The 22,762-nt window shown below is 35.5% G+C and overlaps 1 protein-coding gene across 2 annotated transcripts in view; it reads left to right on the top strand.

The window, feature by feature from the left end:
• Positions 1 to 22,762, top strand: part of STT3B (STT3 oligosaccharyltransferase complex catalytic subunit B) — a 112,117-nt gene that overhangs the window by 38,690 nt on the left and 50,665 nt on the right. For both annotated transcript variants that reach the window (XM_070575903.1, XM_070575901.1), the window contains exons 2-3: positions 11,351 to 11,459; positions 15,887 to 16,174. In XM_070575903.1, the coding sequence (XP_070432004.1) occupies positions 11,351 to 11,459; positions 15,887 to 16,174 (397 nt within the window). The remainder of the gene's footprint in view (positions 1 to 11,350; positions 11,460 to 15,886; positions 16,175 to 22,762) is intronic.

The following is a 22,762-nucleotide window of genomic DNA, read 5'->3' as shown; positions in this document are numbered from 1 at the left end:
TCAGAGCAGAAATAAATGAAATAGAGACTAAGAAAAATAGAAAAAATCAATGAAACTAAGAGGTGATTCTTTGAAAAGATAAAATTGACAACCTTTAGCTAAATTCACCAAGGAAAAAAAAGAGAAGGTTCAAATAAATAAAACCAGAAATGAAAGAGAAGAAATTACAACAGACACCTCAGAAATACAAAAGATTATAAGAGAATACTACGAAAAGCTATATGCCAACAAATTGGATAATCTAGAAGAAATGGATAAATTCTTAGAGTCATACAACTTTCCAAAACTGAATCAGGAAGAAATATAGAATTTGAATAGACCCATCACCAGTAAAGAAACCAAAAGAATAATCAAAAACCTCCCCAAAAATAAAAGTCCAAGGCCAGACAACTTCTCTGGTGAATTCTACCAAACTTTCAGAGAAGACTTAATACCTATCGTTCTCAAGCTCTTTCAAAAAACTGAAGAGGAGGGAAAGCCTCCTAACTCATTCTACAGAACCAACATTATCCCGATACCAAAACCAGACAAAGACAACAAAAAAGATCATCAATATCACTGTCTTCCACCTCCACATCTTGTCCCATTGGAAGATCTTATGGGACCCCTGTCATATATGCAGTCCATTGTTGACTAAAACGTTATGTGGCGTTGTTGAAAACAATGTGTACATTATTTTCCATCTCCTTTTACTGAGGAGACAGCCTTTCCGTGGTCCCACCTTTAAGTACGATAAATACTTTGTTTCTGGCATTTGGGGATTCCCCTTTTAAAATTAAGCTCAGATATCTGTTTTTGGAGAGTGGATAGCATTTTTAGCATTAGCTTAGTTTTCCATGTTGCTGGCAAATAAAGTTGCTGTTTTAACTTTATGTTCTGATTTTAAAATCCTTTTCCTTCAGACAGAAATTTGAGCATATTATTCCATTGCCTTATAGCATTCACTCATTCCACTTGATTCGATATTCCTTTGAAGAAAATCTGTTTACTTTCTATGAATGACTTTAAGTTGTAACTTTATCCTTAGCATTTTCAAATTTATTGAGATTTGTATGAGGTTTTTTGTGTTTTTTCCCAATCTTCTGTGGCACCTACTGATTTTTTTAAGATAAATGTGAAAAATTTATCTTTAGACTTTAAAATTTTTTCATAATACTTTTTCCCAGCTTTATTGAGGTATAATTGACAAATAAAATTGTATATATTTGTTGTCCGCAGCCACAAAGGGCAAGGAATGACAGGTACCGCCAAGGCTACTTGGTTGTTTAAGCAATCAAAGTTTATTGATAAAGGGAAACAGAATGAGGAGCAGGGATGAAGGGGGACAACAAATCGGTACTTACAACATCCACACCACAATCAGCTGGGAAAGTTCCAGTAGGTTGTACGGCGGAGCTGCTGATTGTCCGGGTTTGAGGCATAGCGCCCTTTCTTCAGTGAAACTTCCAATTGTTCTATGCCTGTGACTCCTTTTTATCCTAAGGTTTCTCTAGATTCTGACTCAGGGTTTTAGACATTTGGATACTTTGAGTTATTTCTTCTTGCTCCCGCGGACGGGCTGCTTCTATCTTTTTTTGTTCCCATGGATGGGATGTTTGTAAAGTCCAGTCAGGTGCCTGTCAGGGTGGCCAGCCCAGACAAGGAACATGATGCAGGACATGTTCTTTGTAACTCGTGCCTTAGAGTCAGGGCCGAAGTGACCATCTTTGGCCCCGATCCCAGACACATTCCTTCGTGTAGGGCCCAGGCCCAGTGTCCTTGGAAGGCGGGCAGGTCAACGAACTCTGTACAATATTTAAAGTGTACTACGAGATGATTCAATATATATGTACATTGTGAAATGATCACTACAATCAATTTAATTAACACATCATAGCCTCACATAGTTTTTTTTTGGTGAGAACTCTTAAAATCTACTCTTGTAGCAAATTTCAAGCATATAATACAGTATTATTAATTATAATCACCATGCTGTATGTTAGATCCTTAGAACTTATTTGTGTTGTAAGTGAAAGTTTGTACCCTTTGACCAGCATTTCCCCATTTGTCCCATCCCATCCCCTGCTGGCAGCTACTCTGTTTCTGAGTTAAACTTTTTTTTTTTCTTAGCATTCCACATATAAGTTATACTATGCAGTAAATTTCTTTCTCTATCTGGCTTATTTCACCTAACACAATGCCCTCCAGGTTCATCCATGTTATCACAAATGGCAAGATTTCCTACTGTTTTGTGTCCAAATAATATTCCATTATATATATATATGTATGTTTTACATTTCTCTTTGTCTGTTCATCCATTGACACACTTAGGTTGTTTCCATGTCTTGGCTATTATTGAATAATGCTGCAGTGAACATGGGATTGCAGATTCTTTTCCAGATACTGATTTTGTTTCCTTTGGATATCTGCCCAAAAATAGGATTGCTAGATCATGTGTTAGTTCTGTTTCAATTTCTTGAGGAACCTCCATACTGTTTTCCTTAATAGCTATACTAATTTACTTTCCCACCAACAGTATACAGAGTTCCCTTTTTTCTACATCATGACAACATTTGTTACCTCTTGTCTTTTTGATAATAGCTGTCCTAACAGATGTGAGGTTTATCTCTTTTGTGGTTTTGATTTGTATTTCCCTGATGATGAGTGATGTTTTCATCTACCTTTTGGCCATGTGTATATCTTTGGGAAAATGTGTATTCAGGTTCTTCGGCTGTTTTTTAATCAGGTAACTTGGGTTTTTTGCTGTTAAGTGATATGGTTCCTTATATATTTTAGATATTAACCCCTCATTAGGTATATGGTTTCCAGATTTTTATCTCATTCCATAGGTTGCCTTTTCAAATTGTTTATTGTTTCCTTTGCTGTACACAAGCTTTTTAGTTTGATATAGTCCCACTTGCTTATTTTTTTTCCTTTTTTTTTTTTGCCTGTTTTGGTGTCATATCTTAAAAAAATCATTGTCAAGGCCAATGTCAGGGAGCTTTTTTCTCTGTTTTCTTCTAGGAGTTTTATGGTTTCAGGTCTTATATTTAAGTATATAATCCATTTTGCGTTAATTTTTGTGTATCCACTTTTCCCAACACCATTTATTGTTGAGACTATCCTTTTCCCACTGTGTGTTTTTGGCACCCTGTCAAGATTTAGTTGACCATGTATATGTGAGTTTATTTCTGTGCTCTGTATTCTGTTCCAATGATCTTTCACTTCCTTCATTAAATTTATTCCTGAGTATTTTTTTGACTTTGATACTATTGTAAATAGGATTGCTTTCTTTATTTGTCTTTCAGATAGTTCATGTTTAGTGTATAGAAATGCAACTGATTTTTGAATATTGATTTTTTATCCTGCAGCTTTACTGAATCTGTTTATTACTTTTAACAGTTATTTGATAGAGTCTTTAATGATTTATGTATATAAGATCATGTCATCTGCAGAAGGAGACAGTTTTACTTCTTCCTTCCAAATTTGGATGCCTTTTATTTCTTTTTCTTCCTTAAGTGCCCAGGCTAGAACTTCCAGTACTATGTTGAATAGAACTGGTGAGAGTGGGCATCCTTGTCTTGTTCCTGGTCTTAGGAAAAAAGCTTTCATCTTTTCACCATTGAGTATGATGTTAGCTGTGGGTTTGTCATATATGGCCTTTATTGTGTTGAGGTACATTCCTTCTATACCTAATTTTTGAGTATGTATCATGAAAGTATGTTGAATTTTGTCAGGTGCCTTTTCTGCATCTATTGAGATGATCATATGATTTTTATCCTTCATTCTGTTAATGTGGTGTATTACATTTATTGATTTTTATATGTTGAACCATCCTTGATTCCCAGGGATAAATCCCTGTTGATCATGATGTGTATGATCCTTTTAATGTGCTATTGAATTTGGTTTGCTAGTATTTTCTTGAGGATTTTTGCATCTGTATTCATCAGGGACATTGCTCTGTAATTTTCTTTTCTTGTAGTGTCCTTGTCTGTCTTTAGTATCAGGGTAATGTTGGCCTAATAAAATAAGTTTGGAAGTGTTCCCTCTTCAGTTTTTTGGAAGAATTTGGAAAGGATTGGCATTCTTTTTTTTAAACATTTAGTAGAATTCACCAATGAAGCCTTCTGGTCCTGGGCTTTTCTTTGTTGAGAGGTTTTTGATTACTGATTCAATGTCCTTACTTGTTATTCATCTGTTCAGATTTTCTTTTTCTTCCTGGTTCAGTCTTGGGGTAGGTTGTATGCTTCTAAACATTTGTCCATTTCTTCTAGGTTATCCAATTTGTTGTGTGTAATTGTTCATAGCAGTCTCTTATGATCCATTGTGTTTCTGTGGTATCAGTTGTAATGTTTCCTCTTTCATTTCTAATTTTATTTATCTGAGTTTTCTCTCTTTTTTCTTAGTTTAGCTTAAGATTTGTCAATTTTGATTATCTTTTTTTTTAAAAAAACAGTTCTTAGTTTTGGTGATATTTTCTATTGTTTTCTAGACTGTTTCATTTGTGTCTGCTCTGATCTTTATTATTTTCTTCCTTCTGCTAACTTTGGAGACAGTTTATTCTTTTTTTTCTAGTTACTTGGGCTTTCAAGTTAGGTTGTTTATTTGAGATCTGCTTTTTATTAATGTAGACATTTCTTGCTATGAACTTCCCTTTTAGAACTACTTTTGCTTCATTCTGTAAGTTTTGGTATATTGTTTCCATTTGTGTTTCTCAAGATATTTTTTGATTTTCCATTTTTTTCTTCTTTGACCCATTGATTGTTCAGAAATATGTTGTTTAATTTCCACATATTTGTGAATTTTTCAGCTTTCTTATTAATTTCTAGTTTCATACCATTGTAGTTGGAAAAGATACTTAAATTCGTTAAGACTTGTTTTGTGACCTAACATATGACCTATCCTGGTTAATATTCCATGTGCACTTGAGAAGAATGTGTGTTCTGCTAGTGTTTGATGGAATGTTCTGTATATCTGTTAGATCCATTTGGTCTAAAGTGTAGTTCAAGTGCAACATTTCCTTAGATTTTCTCTCTGTGTGATGAATCCATTTTTGAAAGGGTATTGAAGTCACCTACTATTGTTGCATTTCTATTTCTGACTGTAGATTTGTTAATGTTTGCTTAATATATTTAGGTGCTCTGGTTTGGGGTGCATATATATTTATAATTGTTATATCCTCTTGATGAATTGCCCCTTTATCATTATATAATGAATGACCTTTTGTCTGTGTTACAGTTTTTGACTTATAGTTTATTTTGTCTGATGTAAGTATAGCTCCTGCTCTCTCTTCCTTTCCATTTGTGCAGAATATCTTTTTCCATCCCTTCACTTTCAGCCTATCTATGTCCTTAAAACGAAGTGAGTCTTTTTGAGGCAGCGTATATTTGAGTCTCGTATTTTTAATATTTTCCCCACCCTATGTCTTTCGATTGGAGAATTTAATTCATTTACGTTTATGGTAATTATTGATAGATAAAGACTTATTACTGCCATCTTGTTAATTGTTTTCTAGCTGTTCTGTAGTTCCTTTATTCCTTTCTTCTCTTGTTGTCTTCCTTTATGATTTCATGATTTTCCTTAGTGGTGGTCTTAGATTCTTTTCTCGTTATCTTTTGTGTATCTACTATAGGTTTTTGCTTTATGGCTACCCTGAGGTTTACATAAAACATCTTGTAGTTACAGCAGTCAACTTTAAGCTGATAATTTAACTTTGATCACATGCAAAATCTCTACTCATTTTGTCTCCCTCATTTTATTTTATGAATGTCACAATTTGTGTCTTTTCACATTATGTATTTTAACAAGTTGTTGTAGCTATCAATATTTTTAGTATTTTTGTCTTTCAAACTTTATGCTAGAGTTTAGTGATTTAGACACCATTATAGTACTAGAATATTCTTATTTTGATTATATACTTATCTCACCAGTGAGTTTTATCTTTTCGTATGTTTTTATGTTACTAATTATTGTCCTTTCATTTCAGCTTGAAGAACTCCCTTTAGCATTTCTTCTAAGGCAGATCCAGTAGTGATGAACTCCTTCAGAATTTCTTTTGTCTGTGAAAGTCCTGCCTGAAGGATAGCTTTGCTGAGTAAAGTATTCTTGGTTGGCAGTTTTTTTGCTTTCACCACTTTGGATATATCATACTACTCTATTCTGGTCTGAAAGATTTCTGCTGATAGCCTTATGCAGGTTTCTGTGTATGAGATAATTTCTTTTGATGCTTTCAGAATTCTCTCTTTGTCTTTGATTGTTGGTGGTTTTATTATAGTGTCTCTCAGTGAAGTTCTATATGGGTTGAATATGTATTGGAACCTATGAGCTTTCATGTACATGAATGTCCATCCATATCTCTCCCCAGATTTGGGAAATTTTCAACCATTTTTTCTTTAAATGAGCTTTCTGACCCTTTCTTTCTTGTCCTTCTGTGGCTCTCATAATGCAAATATTGTTCCCCTTGATGATGTCGCATAATTAATATAGACTTTTTCACTCTTTTTTTTCTTCTCTACCTTGATAATTTCAAACGACCTGTTTTCTATTTCACAGATTCTTCTGCTTGTTCAAGTCTGCTATTGATGTTCTCTCCTGTACTTTTCATTTCATCATTGTATTCATCAGCTCCAATATTTCCCTTTGGTTCTTTTTTATGGGTTTCTATATCTGATGAACTCCTCCTTTTGTTCATATATTGTTTCCCTGATTTTTTTGAGTTGTCTACCTGGGTTCTCTTGTAGCTTGCTGAGCTTCCTTAAAAGAATTATTTTGAAATCTTCGTCAAGCAGTTCATAGATCTATATCTTTATGGTCAGTTGTTGAAAATAATTGTGTTCCTTTGGTGGTTGTGTCGTGTTTTGTTGATTTTCCATGTTTCTGTTGGCCTTGCGTTCATGTTGCCCCATTCAATGGACTGGTTTTGGTGGGGAAAGACCTCCACCTGCAGGTAGGTGTGAGGGTGCCGGCTGGATAGGCTGTGGCAGTTCTTGCCCCAGGGAAGACCAAGAGGTGTAGTCTCTGTGCAGCGTAAGTAGCTGAGTTTAGTGTTGGTGAAGATTGTAGGAGTCCTCCAAGCCCAAGGCAGCAAGCATCTACAGGACTAGTGAGGGCTGTTGGGGACCTCCTGATCTCTTTTTTTCTCCCATGGGGAATTGTTGTGGCCAACGGGGATCCCCTTGGCACTGGGTTCACCTCATGGACACCCTCTTAGTGGTGGTGGTAATGGTAGGTGCCCATAGATTGGCCATGGAGCTGGGACTGGACTTGCAAAACAGCTATGAAGCCAGGGTCTGGAGTTTAGACACACATAGGGTGGCTGCAGAGCCAGAGTTGGAAGTGCAAGTACTCACAGAGCAACAGTGGTTCTGGGGTCCAAAGTATTTGTGGGATTAGGAGGAGCATGGCAGCCCTGGTCCTGGGGCAGTGCAACAGCAACTCCTTCTTTTGGGGGGTGCAGCAATGTCTCCTTCTGCAAGGGATCTTTGGAAGTGATGGCTTTTGGTTACCTCAGTGGCAGAAGCTGCTGTTGTCCTCTGTGAAACAGGCCACTGGGGTCTGCACTGATAAACACTACAAGGTCCTCCTCTGTGAAAGCTTCAGGGAATCTGCGGCTGTCATGGGGGCTGTCGAGGTCCTCCACAGAGCGGGCCACTGGGGTCTGCGGTGGCATCCAATATATGGCTGATAATGATAGCCTCCACCCTTCTTTGTTCCTAGCTGTCTCCAGATGTCTCAGCTAAGCCTATCTCCCTAGTGATCCTTTCTGTGTGGTTATTCCCCATTCTTTTGCTCTGTTGTGCTTCTATAGGATCTTAATTGTACTCGAGCCCTCCCAAGGATATTTTCCTTTATGGATTGCTGTCTGTTCCTTGTTTTTTCTTGGGAGAGACTGGGATATTCTACTATGCCATCTTGCTGATGTCACTCCTCAGAATACTTTCTATCTTGTTCTAATTTGCTTTTCATTTTTGAGCTTTTTGCTATTTAGCTTATCTTTTATTTTATCTTGATAATCACTTTTGACATTCAACAACTTAAATAGTTCTTTTATCATAGGTTGTACTGTTTACTCATCATAGCTACCTTGTGACATAGATATATTGTTATCCCTGTTTTACAGATGAAGAGACTAGATCACAGAGAACATAAGTCATTTGCCCAATCAAGGTTGCATATTTAGTTAGTATGGAACTAAGATATTCAAACACTGGCAGTATGATTCTAACATATACTCTTAACCTCTAGGTTATACTTCCTTTCAGGCTGCTTTGGCTTGTCTTAGCCCTCTGAAGATACTCTTATTTCTGTTTCCTGTGGTATTAGTTCCTTCATTTGTTTATTTTGATGCTTAGCTTTCATGTTACTTACTTTTCTCAAATGTTTGATTTTTGGGTGTGTACTTATTTATTTATTTATTTTTTTCGAGGAAGATTAGCCCTGAGCTAACATCTGCTGCCAATCCTCCTCTTTTTGCTGAGGAAGACTGGCCCTGAGTTAACATCCATGCCCATCTTCCTCTACTTTATATGTGGCATGCCTACCACAGCATGGGCTGCCAAGTGGTGCCTTGTCCGCACCCAGGATCCAAACTGGGGAACCCTGGGCCGCCTAAGTGCGACTTGAGTACTTAACTGCTGCGCCACCGGGTCGGTCCCTTTATTTTTGTATTTGATCGAGTCTGTCTAAAAATGCTAGTGTTTGTATCTAGTGATTGTGGTAGGGAGAGTCATGACTTGCTGCTGGGAAGGATATATCAAACTGATTTTGGATATGAGGATATCCTGTTCATCTTCTTTCTGTCCAGCATTATTCTGCCTTTTGATTCATCTACATGTAGTGCAGATACCTCTGATGCTCATCACTTCCTTACTTGGCAATGGTAGGGGAACGGGATCCACCTGCGTGGCTCTTCCTAATGCTATTAGTCTGAGGATTGCTGCAGGATTCTCTCCTGTCCCCCATAACTGCTTCATACTTAACATGGAATATCCCTGAAATTGCCCCCTCGCCGCCTGCCACCCCCCCCCCCCCCCCGCCCCGTAGTTTGTAGTTTACTTCTGGTTGCAGTTTGGGCTGTAGTTTCTTCTCATTTATCTCTTGTCTTTCATTGATTAAATTTTTCATTCCTTTAGGTCATATTCTTGTTTTACAATGTTGTTATGGTTTATTCTCTTATAGTTTTAGTGCTGTTATAATTTATTCTTTTTTTTAGAATTATTATATTGAGGCCATGTTGGTTTATAACATTGTGTAAATTTTGGGTGTACACTATTATATTTCAGTTTCTGTATAGACTGCATTATGTTCACCACCAATAGTCTAGTTTTCATCTGTCACCATATATATGTACCCCTTTATCCTTTTTGCCCCCACCCCCACCCCCTTCCCCCTTCCCCTCTGGTAACCACTAGTCTGTTCTCCTTATCTGTGTGTTTATCTTCCACATATGAGTGAAATCCTATGGTATTTGTCTTTATCTGACGTATTTCGCTTAGCATAATACCCTCAAGGTCTATCCATGTTATTGCAAATGGCATGATTTTGTCTTTTTTATGGCTAAATAGTATTCCATCATACAGACACACGCACACGCACCCCTTCTTTATCCATTCATCCGTTCATGGGCACTTGGGTTGCTTCCACATCTTGGCTGATATGAATAATGCTGCGATGAACATAGGAGTGCATAAATCTTTTTGAATTATTGATTTCAAGTTCTTTGGATAAATACCCAGTAATGGAATAGCTGGATCACATGGTATTTCTATTTTTAATTTTTTGAGAAATCTCCATACTGTGTTTCATAGTGATTGCACCAGTTTGCATTCCTATCAGCAGTGTTCAAGGGTTCCCTTTTCTCTACATCTTCTCCAACACTTGTTATTTCTTGTTTTGTTAATTACAGCCATTCTGACAGGCATGAGGTGATATCTCACATAGTTTTGATTTGCATTTCCCTAATAATTAGTGATGTTGAACATCTTTTCATGTGCCTGTTGGCCATCTGTATATCTTCTTCAAAAAAATGTCTGTTCATCTCCTCTGCACATTTTTTGATCAGGTTGTTCATTTTTTTTTGTTGAGTTGTATGAATTCTTTATATGTTTTGGAAATTAATCTCTTGTCAGATATATAATTTGCAAATATTTTCTCCCAGTTGATAGGTTGTCTTTTCATTTTGTTGGTGGTTTCCTTTGCCATGCAGAAGCTTTTTAGTCTGATGTAGTCTCACTTGTTAATTTTTTCTTTTGTTTCTCTTGCCTGAGTAGACATGGTATTGAAAAGATACTGCTAAGACCGATGTCAAGGAGCATACTGCCTATATTTTCTTCTAGGAGTTTTATGGTTTCAGATCTTACATTCAAGTCTTTAGTACATTTTGAATTAGTTTTTGTGTATGGTGTAAGATAATGGTCTACTTACTTTCTTTGCATGTGGCTGTCCAGTTTTCCCAACACCGTTTATTGAAGAGACTTTCCTTTCTCCATTGTATGTTCTTGGCTCCTTTGTCGAAGATTAGTTGTCCATAGATGTGTGGCTTTGTTTCTGGGCTCTCAATTCTTTTCCATTGATCTATGTGTCTGTTTTTGTGCCAGTACTGTGCTGTTTTGATTACTCTAACTTTGTAGTATATTTTGAAGTCAGGGAGTATGATGCCTTTATTCTTTATTCCTGTAATTTTTAGGGTTGTAGGTTTGGAGGTGATTGTGTTGAATATGGTCCTTTCATTTTGATGCTATCTTCTGTCAGTGGTTCTTAATCTTTTCACAGCCATTGACTTCTTTGATCATTTGATGAATTCTATGTATGGTCACCTTTTTTTTTTTTTAAAGATTTTATTTTTTCCTTTTTCTCCCCAAAGCCCCCCGGTACATAGTTGTGTATTCTTCGTTATGGGTTCTTCTAGTTGTGGCATGTGGGACGCTGCCTCAGCGTGGTCTGATGAGCAGTGCCATGTCCGCGCTCAGGATTCGAACTAAGGAAACACTGGGCCGCCTGCAGCGGAGCGCGCGAACTTAACCACTCGGCCACGGGGCCAGCCCCTTGGTCACCTTTTTTTATATGCAAATACATAGCGATGAACCACCTGTATCTCAAGCAATGGCCAAATGTTAATTTGAGGATTATTAGTTTTGTGGGTGGGTGTGGTTTCTCACAGGGAAGGGGTTTTGTTTTTTGTTACGTTAGAGGTATAAGCCTGTTCCTTGGAGAATAATTTGTTATTCAAGTTTGAGGAAAATTGCTGTAAAAGATATATTTAGCCATAGAGTTAAATAGAGAGACATTCATTTTTAAAATATTAGAAAGATGGAGCTATTTCTTTCTAGTAAACAAAGTTTTATAACATTTCTTTTTTTCCTGTTTTTCCTAGGTTTAACTATAGATCAACACATCATCTTGCGTCTCATGGGTTCTATGAATTTTTAAATTGGTTTGATGAAAGAGCATGGTATCCACTAGGAAGAATAGTAGGTGGTACTGTAAGTATATTTGAAGTTATTTATGTTAATCATTAATTTTTATGGTTATTTGAGTGAATTATTAATTGCCAAGATAATGGAGATTCTTGAAAGCTTTGTATAGTTAACTAATACATTTTTCTTTGGCTGATTATCCAGTATTTAATTTACTAAATCTCTTTTCTTGACACTTCCCGCCCCTCCCACAAACCTGTTTTTGTGTTATCTCACACTAGCCACTATCTCTGACAAGTGGTGGGGGCTGAGAGGGGGATCTCTTGTCATAGTATATCTTAAGTTCAGGTTATGTGTTTCTGTTTTGTTCTATAGCGACTTTATTGAGAAAACATGTTTTGGAAGGAAATAGGAATTTGGAAGAATTAGATAATCCTAATTTTCAAGTCCCAAATCTGTTGTAAATTACTCCAGGTAATTGAGTATTGATAACAATTTATGAGGAGTTATTATATCCATAAGATAACGTAAGGGAAAATATTTTTAGGATTTGGGATGTAAGGAGAATATTGAAGAGAAAGTGAAAGACAGACACCTATTTGGGAAACATTTATGCTTAGTATTTTTTTTCTCAATCAATTTTGTCAGAGGTTTATCAGTTTTATTAGATTTCTTAACCCAAAGAAACTTAGACTTTGTTGATTACCTCTATTTAATGTTTGTCTTCTATTGTATTAATTTCAATTTATTTCCTTCCTTCCACTTTCTTGTTTATTTGGATGTTTTTTTCTGACTTCCTGATACAGTTTGCCCAATAATTTTCAACCTTTCTTTGTTATCACTGTTTTCATTTTCAAGTTATAAATTTCCCACTAATCACTGTTTTAGCTACATTGCATTGGGTTTTATTTATTTATTTATTTATTTAATTTATTCAACCTGAGCTAGCATCTGTGCCAATCTTCCTTTATTTTGTATGCGGATTGCCACCACAGCATGGCCGCAAAGTGGTGTAGGTCCGCACCCTGGGACCAAACGTGGACCACCAAAGCAGAGCATGCCGAACTTAACCAGAAGGCCATGGGGCTGGCCCCTGCAGAAGTTTTCACATGTAGTATTTTCATTATCATTCAAGTCACAATGTATTTTAATTTCCCCTGATTTCTGGATTATTTAGAATTGTATTTTACGTTTAAACATAAGAGGATTTCCCAGTTATCTTTTTTTTGCTTTATATTTCAAATATATTGTGGTTAGAGAACAAATTCTATAATGTCAATACTTTGAAATTTGAGACTGGATTTTTGTGGTCTAGGATATAGACAAATTTTATAAATGTTCTCTATGTGTTTGGAAAGAATATGTTCTCTGTGGTAGTAAGATGTTCTGTTTCTAATCTGGGCATCTTCTTATCTTTGATGCAAATAGAGATAAAGATACAAGGAAAGTAGTCATGATGCTCTCCAGGGCAAATCAGAAAGATATTGAATAGTAAGAAATGTGGTAGATGGCTGTTATCTGCACTTCTTGTGGTGCTAATATTGTCATATACCTTATTGTATTAATATTTGATGACTATCGTTTGTTTGCTAGTGTGTTTATAACTTTTTATCTTGACTTCATCCTCAGTGGAGGCTTGTTTCTGAGGCTTCTGGTGTCCTGGTGTTTGAGACCATCCCTATAATAATCTTTCTCGTTTGCATTTGTTTCTATTCAAAGCTTTGTAAATAAGACAGGAGTTCTTTATTGTTTCCCTTGATGAATGGGTAGAATTTGTCTAGTCTAGTTTCATAAATAGCTAGCCCTGGTGGTCTAGTGATTAAGGTTCAGCACTGTCATCGCCACAGCCTGGATTCATTTCCTGATCAGGGAAACCACACCACCCATCTGTCAGTTGTCATATTGTGGTGGCTGCATGTTGCCGTGATGCTGAAAGCTGTGCCACTAGGATTTCAAATAGCGGAAGGGTCATCCATGGTCATCCATGGATAGGTTTCAGCGGAACTTCCAGACTAAGACAGACTAGGAAGAAGGACCCACTTCCAAAAACTGGCAATGAAAACCCTACGAATAGCTGCAGAGCATTGTCTGATACAGTGCTGGAAGATGAGAGGATGGTGCAAAAAGACTAGGCAGGGTTCTACTCTGCTGTCCACAGGGTTAGCCAGGAGTCGGAATTGACTGGATGGCACTACCAACAACAGAGTTTTGTAAACGGGCCCTGGTTTTGTGCTGGGAATTAGGCCGTTTCTCTGATCACTGTGTTAAATCATAATCCCCTATCTAAAGTCCCTAAGGTGTATATCAAGCCTGATGTGGTTTTTTTTTCCCCTCCCTTTTGGGCTCCAATGGCATCAGTTCCTACTTTGAATTTCCCCTTTATTTTTGGCATCTGGAGGGTTCCCTGTCTTCTGAGCTTAAGTAATGCCTTTGTTGTTGGGTGATTTTCTTTTGTTTGGTTAGGCTTTTTTGGTCTTTTGATCCAATACTTCTGTGTATTTTGGCTATACTTTGTAAGTCAGCTCAGTCTGCCATATTGTCATGGATGTATTGACTTACCTTTAGAGGTATTTTCAAAGTCATATCCTTTTGTTTTGAATATGGCTGACAAAATCCAACACTGGGACCTGGTATTATCGTATGTGAAATAGAACAAAATTTTAATTTTTAACACTAGTGATAATTCCCACACTTTTTTCCACCTTCCTTTATTCCATTCTGCTTCCATGAATACAAAAGGTATTTAGCATCCATTTTGTGCTAATGATTGTCCTGGATGCTGATGAAATTTTTCCTGCTATTTTGGATCTTATATTCTTGTGACAGTGTTTAGTTAATAGACAAATAAAAAAGGTAAAATAAATAGTATGTGAAATGTTGATAAGTGCTATGGAGGAAAAGAAAGGGAGTAGGTTGAAGACCATGAGGAGTTTGCAATTTTAAATAGTACAGCTTGGAAAGAAATTTATAGCATTCTTTATAGTTTCAATGATGGAGAAAGAAAAGAATCTTTTAGGATTTAGCTAAGGATGGAAATGTAAATACAGTAGGACCCCCTTATCCACAATTTCACTTTTCACAGTTTCAGTTGGCTGTGGTCAACTGCAGTCTGAATATATTAAATGGAAAATTCCAGAAATAATTCCTAAGTTTTAAATTGCATCCTGGTCTGAATAGCATGATGAAATCTCACATTGTCCTTCTCCGTCCCACCTTGGATGTGAATCATTCCTTTGTACAGCATATCCACACTGTATACGCTACCTGTCCATTAGTCACTTAGTAGCCTATTCAGTTATCAGATCACCTGTCGCTGTATTGCACTGCCTGTGTTTGAGTAACACTTATTTTGCTTAATAAATGGCCTCAAAGCTCAAGAGTAGTGATGCTAGCAGTTTGGATATGCCAGTGAGAAGCCATAAAGTAGATTCCTTTAAGTACAAGGGTGAAAGTTCGTGACTTAATAAGGAAAGAAAAGAAATTGTATGCTGATTTGCTAAACATTGTAGCTGAGGTTGCTAAGATCTACAATAACTTTTATTATGTTGTTATAATTGTTCTGTTTTATTATTGTTAATCTCTTAGTGTGCCTGATTTATAAATTAAACTTTATCAAAGGTATGTATGTATAGGAAAAAACATAGTCTATATGGGGTTCAGTACAATCCTAGGTTTCAGGTATCCACTCACGATGTTGGAACATATCCCCTGTGGATAAGGGGGGACTATCATACATGTTTTAATCACTGATGAATAGCTCAGAAATAATGTCCTATTTACTGTTCTTTGAATCCTCTTAATAAAGCTTTCATATTCCACTTTTAGAGAGTGAGGGTGAGGAGTACAACTATTTATTGGCCTCTTCTAGATTATTATTTCCCTTCCATCCTTAAATACTTTAGGTGGTTTAAAAACATTCAACCTTCCAGGAGTTCCAAAATATTATCTTTGAATTCACCAAATGACTAGTCTTTCTTTTCCTAGCTAGAGTTGTTTACTTTCCAAATCTTGGCTTTGAAAGGGAAAAATCATTTATAAATACCACTTAAATAATATTGCATATAACTTTTCTTCATCTTCTCTCCTTTTCTCATTCTCTTATACATACACAAATTATCAGCAAAATTGGAGCATGTTAAAACACCAAACTTAAGTGTAAGTTAGACTAGGACTCTGTTTTATAGTGAAAAAACAGTTAATGGGATCAATAAGAAAGTTACCTATGGTTTTCCATTGTTAAACATTTTCAATTTTGATCATTCATTCTATCTGATCTTTTATTTAAATATCTATCTCTCCATATCTGTGCTTTTTCTTGGTATCCAATCCAAAAGAACATTTAATTTTGTAGTGTGTGAGGAAGGCAAACTGTTTTGAGATCTTATTCTCAAACTTACAGTAAACAACATGTAATAATACAGAAAAGAACTTATGTTCATGTTTTCCTGCCTCACTGTATATGTAATTAAAATTTTCGATGTTTTTCTTCCTAGGTTTACCCAGGGTTGATGATAACAGCTGGCCTTATCCATTGGATTTTAAATACATTGAACATAACAGTTCACATAAGAGATGTATGTGTGTTCCTTGCACCAACTTTTAGCGGCCTTACATCTATATCTACTTTTCTGCTTACCAGAGAACTTTGGAACCAAGGAGCAGGACTTTTAGCTGCTTGTTTTATTGCTATTGTACCAGGTTACATTTCTCGGTCAGTAGCTGGATCCTTTGATAACGAAGGCATTGCTATTTTTGCACTTCAGTTCACATACTACCTTTGGGTAAGTAACACTTAATGTTTTGCTGCTATTAATATGCATGAACTTTCTCCTAAAATGCTATTGGTTGTACTCATTTATCTTTTATCAATTATAGTTGCATTCAGAGCTCTCTGTTACTATTCATAATAAATTTAATAATGAATAACATTTAAAAATGGTACTGTTCTCTCTATTATATATATATGTATGTACGTGTATATATATAATTTTGACAACAATCTTGTTACACCTATTTTACAGGCAATGATAATATCCTTACTTTATAAGTCATAGTTCCAAAAAACAAGGTATTGGTTTTTTTTTGTTTCTTTTTTGGAGAGGAAGGGGATCAGAAAGACTTTGGAAAGTTGAAATGTGGTTCAGTGGCTTGAGATTTTGAATTCTGTTTGTGAAACTGGCATTATTTTGCTGTTGCCAAGTTTTCTCCTCCCAATCTATATACCTTTTATTTCCTTTTCTTGTCTTATTGCATTAGCTAGTACTTCCAGTACAGTGTTGATAGGGGACAGGCTTGCCTTGTTCCTGATCTTAGTGGGAAGGCTTTAGGTTTCTCACCATTAAGTATGGTGTTAGCTGTAGATTTTTTGTAGATATTATTTATCAAGTTAAGGAAGTTCTGCTATATTTCCAGTTTGCTAGGAGATTGTATCGTGAATCGATGTTGAATTTCGTCAAATCCTTTTTCTGCGTCTATTCATACAGTTACGTGATCTTTTCCCATTGACCTTTTGATGTGATGAATTATGTTAATTAATTTTCAAATGTTGAACCAGCCTTTCGTACCTGCGATAAATCTTACTTGGTTGTGATATATAATTTCTATAATACATTGTTGGATTTGATTTGCTAATATTTTGTTGAGTTTTGCATCTGTGTTTATAAGAGATTATTGATCTGTAGTTTTCTTATGTCTTGTTTGGTTTTGGTATTAGGATAATTCTGGCCCTATAGAATGAGTTAGGAAGTATTCCCTTTGCTTTTATTTTCTTAAAGAGATTGTAGAGAATTGGTATAATTTCTTCCTTAAATGTTTGGTAGAAGTCACCAGTGAACTTGAACTGGTGCTTTCTGCTTTGGAAGTTATTATTACTTCAATCTCTTTAATAAATACAGGCTTATTCAGATTGTCTATTTCTTTACATGTGAATTTTGGCAGATTTTGTCTTTCAAGGAATTGGTCCATTTCATTTAGGTTATCAAATTTGTGGGCATAGAATTGTTTATAGTATCTCTTTATTACCCTTTTAATTAATGCCCATGGGATTTGTAGTAATGTCCCTTCTTTCATTTCTAATATTTCTAATTTGTGTCCTCTTTTTCTTAGCCTGTTTAGAGGCTTATTGATTTTGTTGATCTTTCAAAGAACCAATTTTTGGTTTCATTGATTTTTCTCTGTTGATTTCTTGTTTCAGTTTCATTGATTTCTGCTGTAGTTCATATTTCTTTTTTCCTACTTCCTTTGGATTTAAATTGCCCTTCTTTTTCTGGATCTTTCTTTTCTGCTATATGCATTTAGTGCTATGAATTTCCCTATAAGCACTGCTTTCTCTGTATCCTACAAATTTTGAAAAGTTGTGTTTTCATTTTTACTTAGTTAACAGTATTTTAAATTTCTCTTGTGCTTTCTTCTTTGACCCATGTGTTACTTAGAATTATGTTGTTTAATCTCCATGTATTTTGAGATTTTCCAAGTTATCTTTCTGTTACTGATTTTTAGATTAATTCCATTGTGGGCTGAAAACACACATTATGTGATTTCTGTTCTTTTAAGTTTGTTAAGGTGTGTTTTGTGGCCCAGAATATGATTTATCTTGGGACTGTTCCCTGTGATCTTGAGAACAAGGTGTATTCTGCTATTCTTAGATGAAGCAGTCTATAGATGTCCATTATATCCACCTGATTGATGATGTTGTTGAGTTCAACTACATCCTTACTGATTTTCTGTCTGCTGGATCTGTCCATTTCTGAGAGAGGGGTTTTGAAGTTTCCAATTGTGATAGTGGATTCTTCCAATTCTCCTCACAGTTCTATCAGTTTTTTCCTTAGATAGTTTGGCACTCTGTTGTTAGGCACATATACTTTAAGAATTATGTCTTCTTGGAGAATTAATCTGTTTATCATTATGTAATGCCTTTCTTTATCCCTGATACCTTTCATTGCTTTGAAGTCTGCTCTGTCTGAAATTAATATAACTACTGCTTTCTTTTGATTAGTGTTAGCGTGGTATATTTTTTGTCATCTATTTGTTTATTTTTATTTTATTTTTTATTTTTATTTATTTATTTATTTTTGAGGAAGATTAGCCCTGAGCTACTATCCCTTGCCAATCCTCCTCTTTTTGCTGAGGAAGACTGGCCCTGACTAACATCTGTGCCCATCTTCCTCTGTTTTATACATGGGACACCTGCCACAGCATGGCTTGATAAGCAGTATGTAGATCCGCACCTGGGATCTGAACCAGCAAACCCCAGGCCACTGAGGCAGAGTGCACGAATTTAAGACCTGTGCAACTGGGCCGGCCCCATCCTCTATTTATTTTTAATCTGTATTTGTCTTTATGCTTTTTAAGAAACACAAAAGTGGTCTTGTCTATAGTTTTGTATTCTTTATTTTCTTCTAACATATGAATCTGAACCATTGCAGGAGTGTGTTAGCTGGCACCTTAATTACCTTTTAACATTTTTTAAAATTTAACCTTTAAAAATTGAGATAAAATTCACGTGAAATAAAATTCACCACTTTAACCTTTTTAAAGTGTACAATTCAATTGTTTTTAGTATCTTCTATTTTTAGTATATGTGCTGCCAAAGCAAGCACAAGTATCTTCTATTATTTACAGACATTTCTCCCTAAAGAAATCCTGTACCTCCCAATTCCCACCCTCCCTCCATTGATTTAATTTCTGTCTCTGTAGACTTACCTATTCTGGACATTTCATATAAATAAAACCCACGTAAGATCCCACATAAAATATATGAATTTTTATGTATGATTTCTTTAGCTTTACATAATCATTCATGTCTTTGACATGTATCAATACTTCATTCCGTTTTATGGCCGAATAATCCATTGTATGGATATGTCATATTTTTTAATCCTTCATCAGTTGATGGACATTTGAGTTGTTTTTGTGTATTAGCTATTATGAATAATGCTACTCACATTTGTGTACAAGTTTTGGTGTTTACATATGTTTTCATTTCTCTTTAGTATATACCTAAGAATGGAATTATTGGTTCACGTGGTAACTCTGTGATTAACCTTTTTGAGGAACTGCCAGACTCTTTTCCCACAGTGTTTGCACCATTTTACATTCCCACCAGCAGTGTATGAGGGTTTTGATTTCTCTAAATCCTCACCAATACTTGTTTTTTTCTGTTTTTGTTGTTACTTTTCTGTTGCCTACTGGTGTGAAGTGGTGTCTCATATGAGTTTTTTTTAATTGTTGTAAAATATACATAACATAAAATTAACCGTCTTTAACCATTTGTAAGTGTAGAGTTCAGTTCTACCCATTACACAATAACTCCCCATTCTTCCCTGCCCCAGCCCCTGGCAACCACCATTCTACTTTCTGTCTCTGTGATTTTGAGTACTCTAAGTATCTCATGTGAGTGGAATTATATAGTTTTTATCTTTTTGTGACTGGCTTATTCACTTGATATAAAGTTCTCAAGGTTCATCCATATTGTAACATATGTCAGAATTTCCTTCCTTTTTAAGGCTGAATAATATTCTTTGATATTTATATACCATATTTTGTTTATCCATTCATCCTTTGATGGACACTGGGTTGCTTTCATGTTTTAGCTGTTGTGAATAATGTTGCTGTGCACATAGATGTACAAATATCTCTTCGAGACCCTGCTTTTAATTCTTTTGTGTATATACCCAAAAGTGAAATTGCCAGATTGTGTGGTAATTCCATTTTCAGTTCTTTGAGGAACCACCATACGTTTTTCCATAGCTGCTGTACCATTTTACATTCACATCAACAGTACACAAGGGTTCCAGTTTCTCTATGTCCTCACCAATACTTGTTATTGTTTTTTTTTTTGGATAGTAGCTTTCTTAATGGTTGTGAAGTGGTATCTCTTGTAGTTTTAATTTGCATTTCCCTAACGATCTGTGATGTTGAGCATCTTTTCATGTGGTTAATGGCCATTTGTATATCTTTGGAGAAATGTTTATGTAAGTCCTTTCCCCATTTTTGAATCTGGTTGTTTTTTGTTGATGAGTTTTAGGAGTTCTCTATGTAATAGATGATAATCCTTTATATAATCCTCTGTAATGTATAATAATCTTCTATATAATCCTTTGAAGATACATAATTTGCAAATTTTTCCCCATTCTGTGCATTGCTTTTTTTTTACTGCTGATACTGTCTTTTGATGCACAAAATTTTTAATTTTTCATGAAGTCAAATTTGTTTATTTTTTCATTTATTGCTGTGCCTTTGGTGTCATAGTCAAGAAATCATTGCCAAATCTAATATCATGAAGCTTTTGCCCTGTTTCTTCTGAGATATTTAGGTCTTTTTGTATAAGGCATTAGGGAAGGGTCCAACTTCATTATTTTGCACATGGATATCCAAGTTTTCCAGTACCAGTTGTTGAAAAGACTGTCCTTTCCCCATTGAATGGTCTTGGCACCCTGGTCAAAAAGCATTTGACCATATATACAAAAGTTTATTTCTGGGGGTTCTATTATGTTCCTTTGGTCTATCTGTAAGTATGTCTTTATACATTTGTAGTAAGTTTAAAATCAGGAACTGTGTGTCCTTCAGTTTTGTTTTTCTTTTTCAAGATCCTTTTGGTTATTAGGGGTCCCTTGAGATTCCATTTGAATTTTAGGATGGGTTGTTTTTACTTCTGCAAAAAACAACACTGGGATTTTGATACAGATTGCTTTGACTCTGTAGATTACTTTGGGTATTGTCATCTTAGCAATACTGTCTTCTAATCCATGAATGAACATGGGATGTGTTTCTATTTATTTATGTCTTCTTTAATTTCTTTCAGTGATGTTTTATAGTTTTCATTGTACAGGTCTTTTACTTCATTAGTTAATCCATAAGTATTTTATTCTTTTTGATACTACTATTACTTGGGATCTTTTGGTAATTTCCTTTTCAGATTGTTCATTATTAGTTTATAGAAATGCAGCTGATTTTTGTGTGTTGACTTTGTATCCTTTTACTTAGCTGAGTTCATTTATTGGCTCTAACTTTTTTTTTTTTTTTTGGTGGGGAAGATTGGCCTTGAGCTAACATCTGTTGCCAATCTTCCTCTATTTTGTGTGTGAGATGCTGCCACAGCATGGCTTGATGACTGGTGTGTGGGTCCATGCCCAGGATCCAAACTGGCGAACCCTGGGCTACCAAAGCGAAGCGTGTGAACTTAACCACTATGCCACCAGCCTGGCCCAGCTCTTAATATTTTATGTGTGTGTGGAATCTAGTGTTTTCTCCATATAAGGTCATATTACTTGCAAACAGTGATAGTTTTACTTCTTCCTTTCCAATTTGGATGCCTTTTATATTTTTTCTTGCCTAATTGCTCTGGATAGAACTTCAAGTACTATGATGAATAGAAGTGGAGAAAGTGGGCATTCTTGTCTTGTTCCTAATCTTAGAGGAAAATCTTTCACCATTGAGTGTGTTTGCTGTTTTTCATATATGGTTTTTATTATATATTATATATTGACATATATGTTATTAAATATGTAATGTGTGTTTTATATTATAGATTAGTACATAATATATTGTGTATTAATATTATTTGTATACTTATTAAACATGATATTTCTCTGTTGGATGCAGGTATTCCTGCAGTAGACAGGAAAGGCTCATGAGTACAGTATTCCTCAAGTTCTTGCATGTTTAAACCCGTTTTTTTATAGCCTCATACTTGAGAGTTTGGCTGGATATAAAGTTCTAGATCATATGTCCTTTGCTTGAATTTTTTCAAATTGTTGTACCACCATCATTTTATTTTGCTTGTTACTGTTAAGAACCTAATTGATTAGCAGACATTTGGATCTATTCAAAACATCTGTGAAACATTTGCTCCACGCCATAAGGTTCTTGACTTTTGGTCCTGTCCAAAATGTCCATAAGACATTTGGACATCCAAAACATCCATGAGCATATTTCGTCCAAGCCAGATGGTTTTGGACAGGACCAAATATCAGGGACCTTTGGGCATGGACCAATTGTCCTGCAAGGGCCTAATTTTATGTTTTTCGTAAGAAATCTGGTCTTTTTTTCCTGAAGTAATAGAGGATTTTTTCCTACAGCATTAAAGTCTAATAAATTTCTTAGAATATGTCCCAAAGTTAACCCTTCTGGTAATGATGGCCCCTTTCAACATGTAGATTGATTATTTTTTATTCCTGGAAAGTTGTCTTTGGTTAGTTTTAAATATTAGTTTGTTTCACTGTTTCATTTTCCTTGGATCTTCTTCCTAACTTGTACATCACTTTCTTTATGACCCTTTCTTTTTCTTTCTCTTAGCTGTTTTCCTTCCTCTCCTTTTAATATGCTGCTGAATTCTGTTTGCTAGTATTTTGTTGAGAATTTCTGCATCA

The sequence above is a fragment of the Equus przewalskii genome, chromosome 15 (assembly GCF_037783145.1).
Source record: "Equus przewalskii isolate Varuska chromosome 15, EquPr2, whole genome shotgun sequence".
Lineage (NCBI taxonomy): Eukaryota > Metazoa > Chordata > Mammalia > Perissodactyla > Equidae > Equus > Equus przewalskii.
The sequence above is the reverse complement of the archived record's forward strand: the minus strand, read 5'-3'. Positions and strand labels throughout refer to the sequence as shown.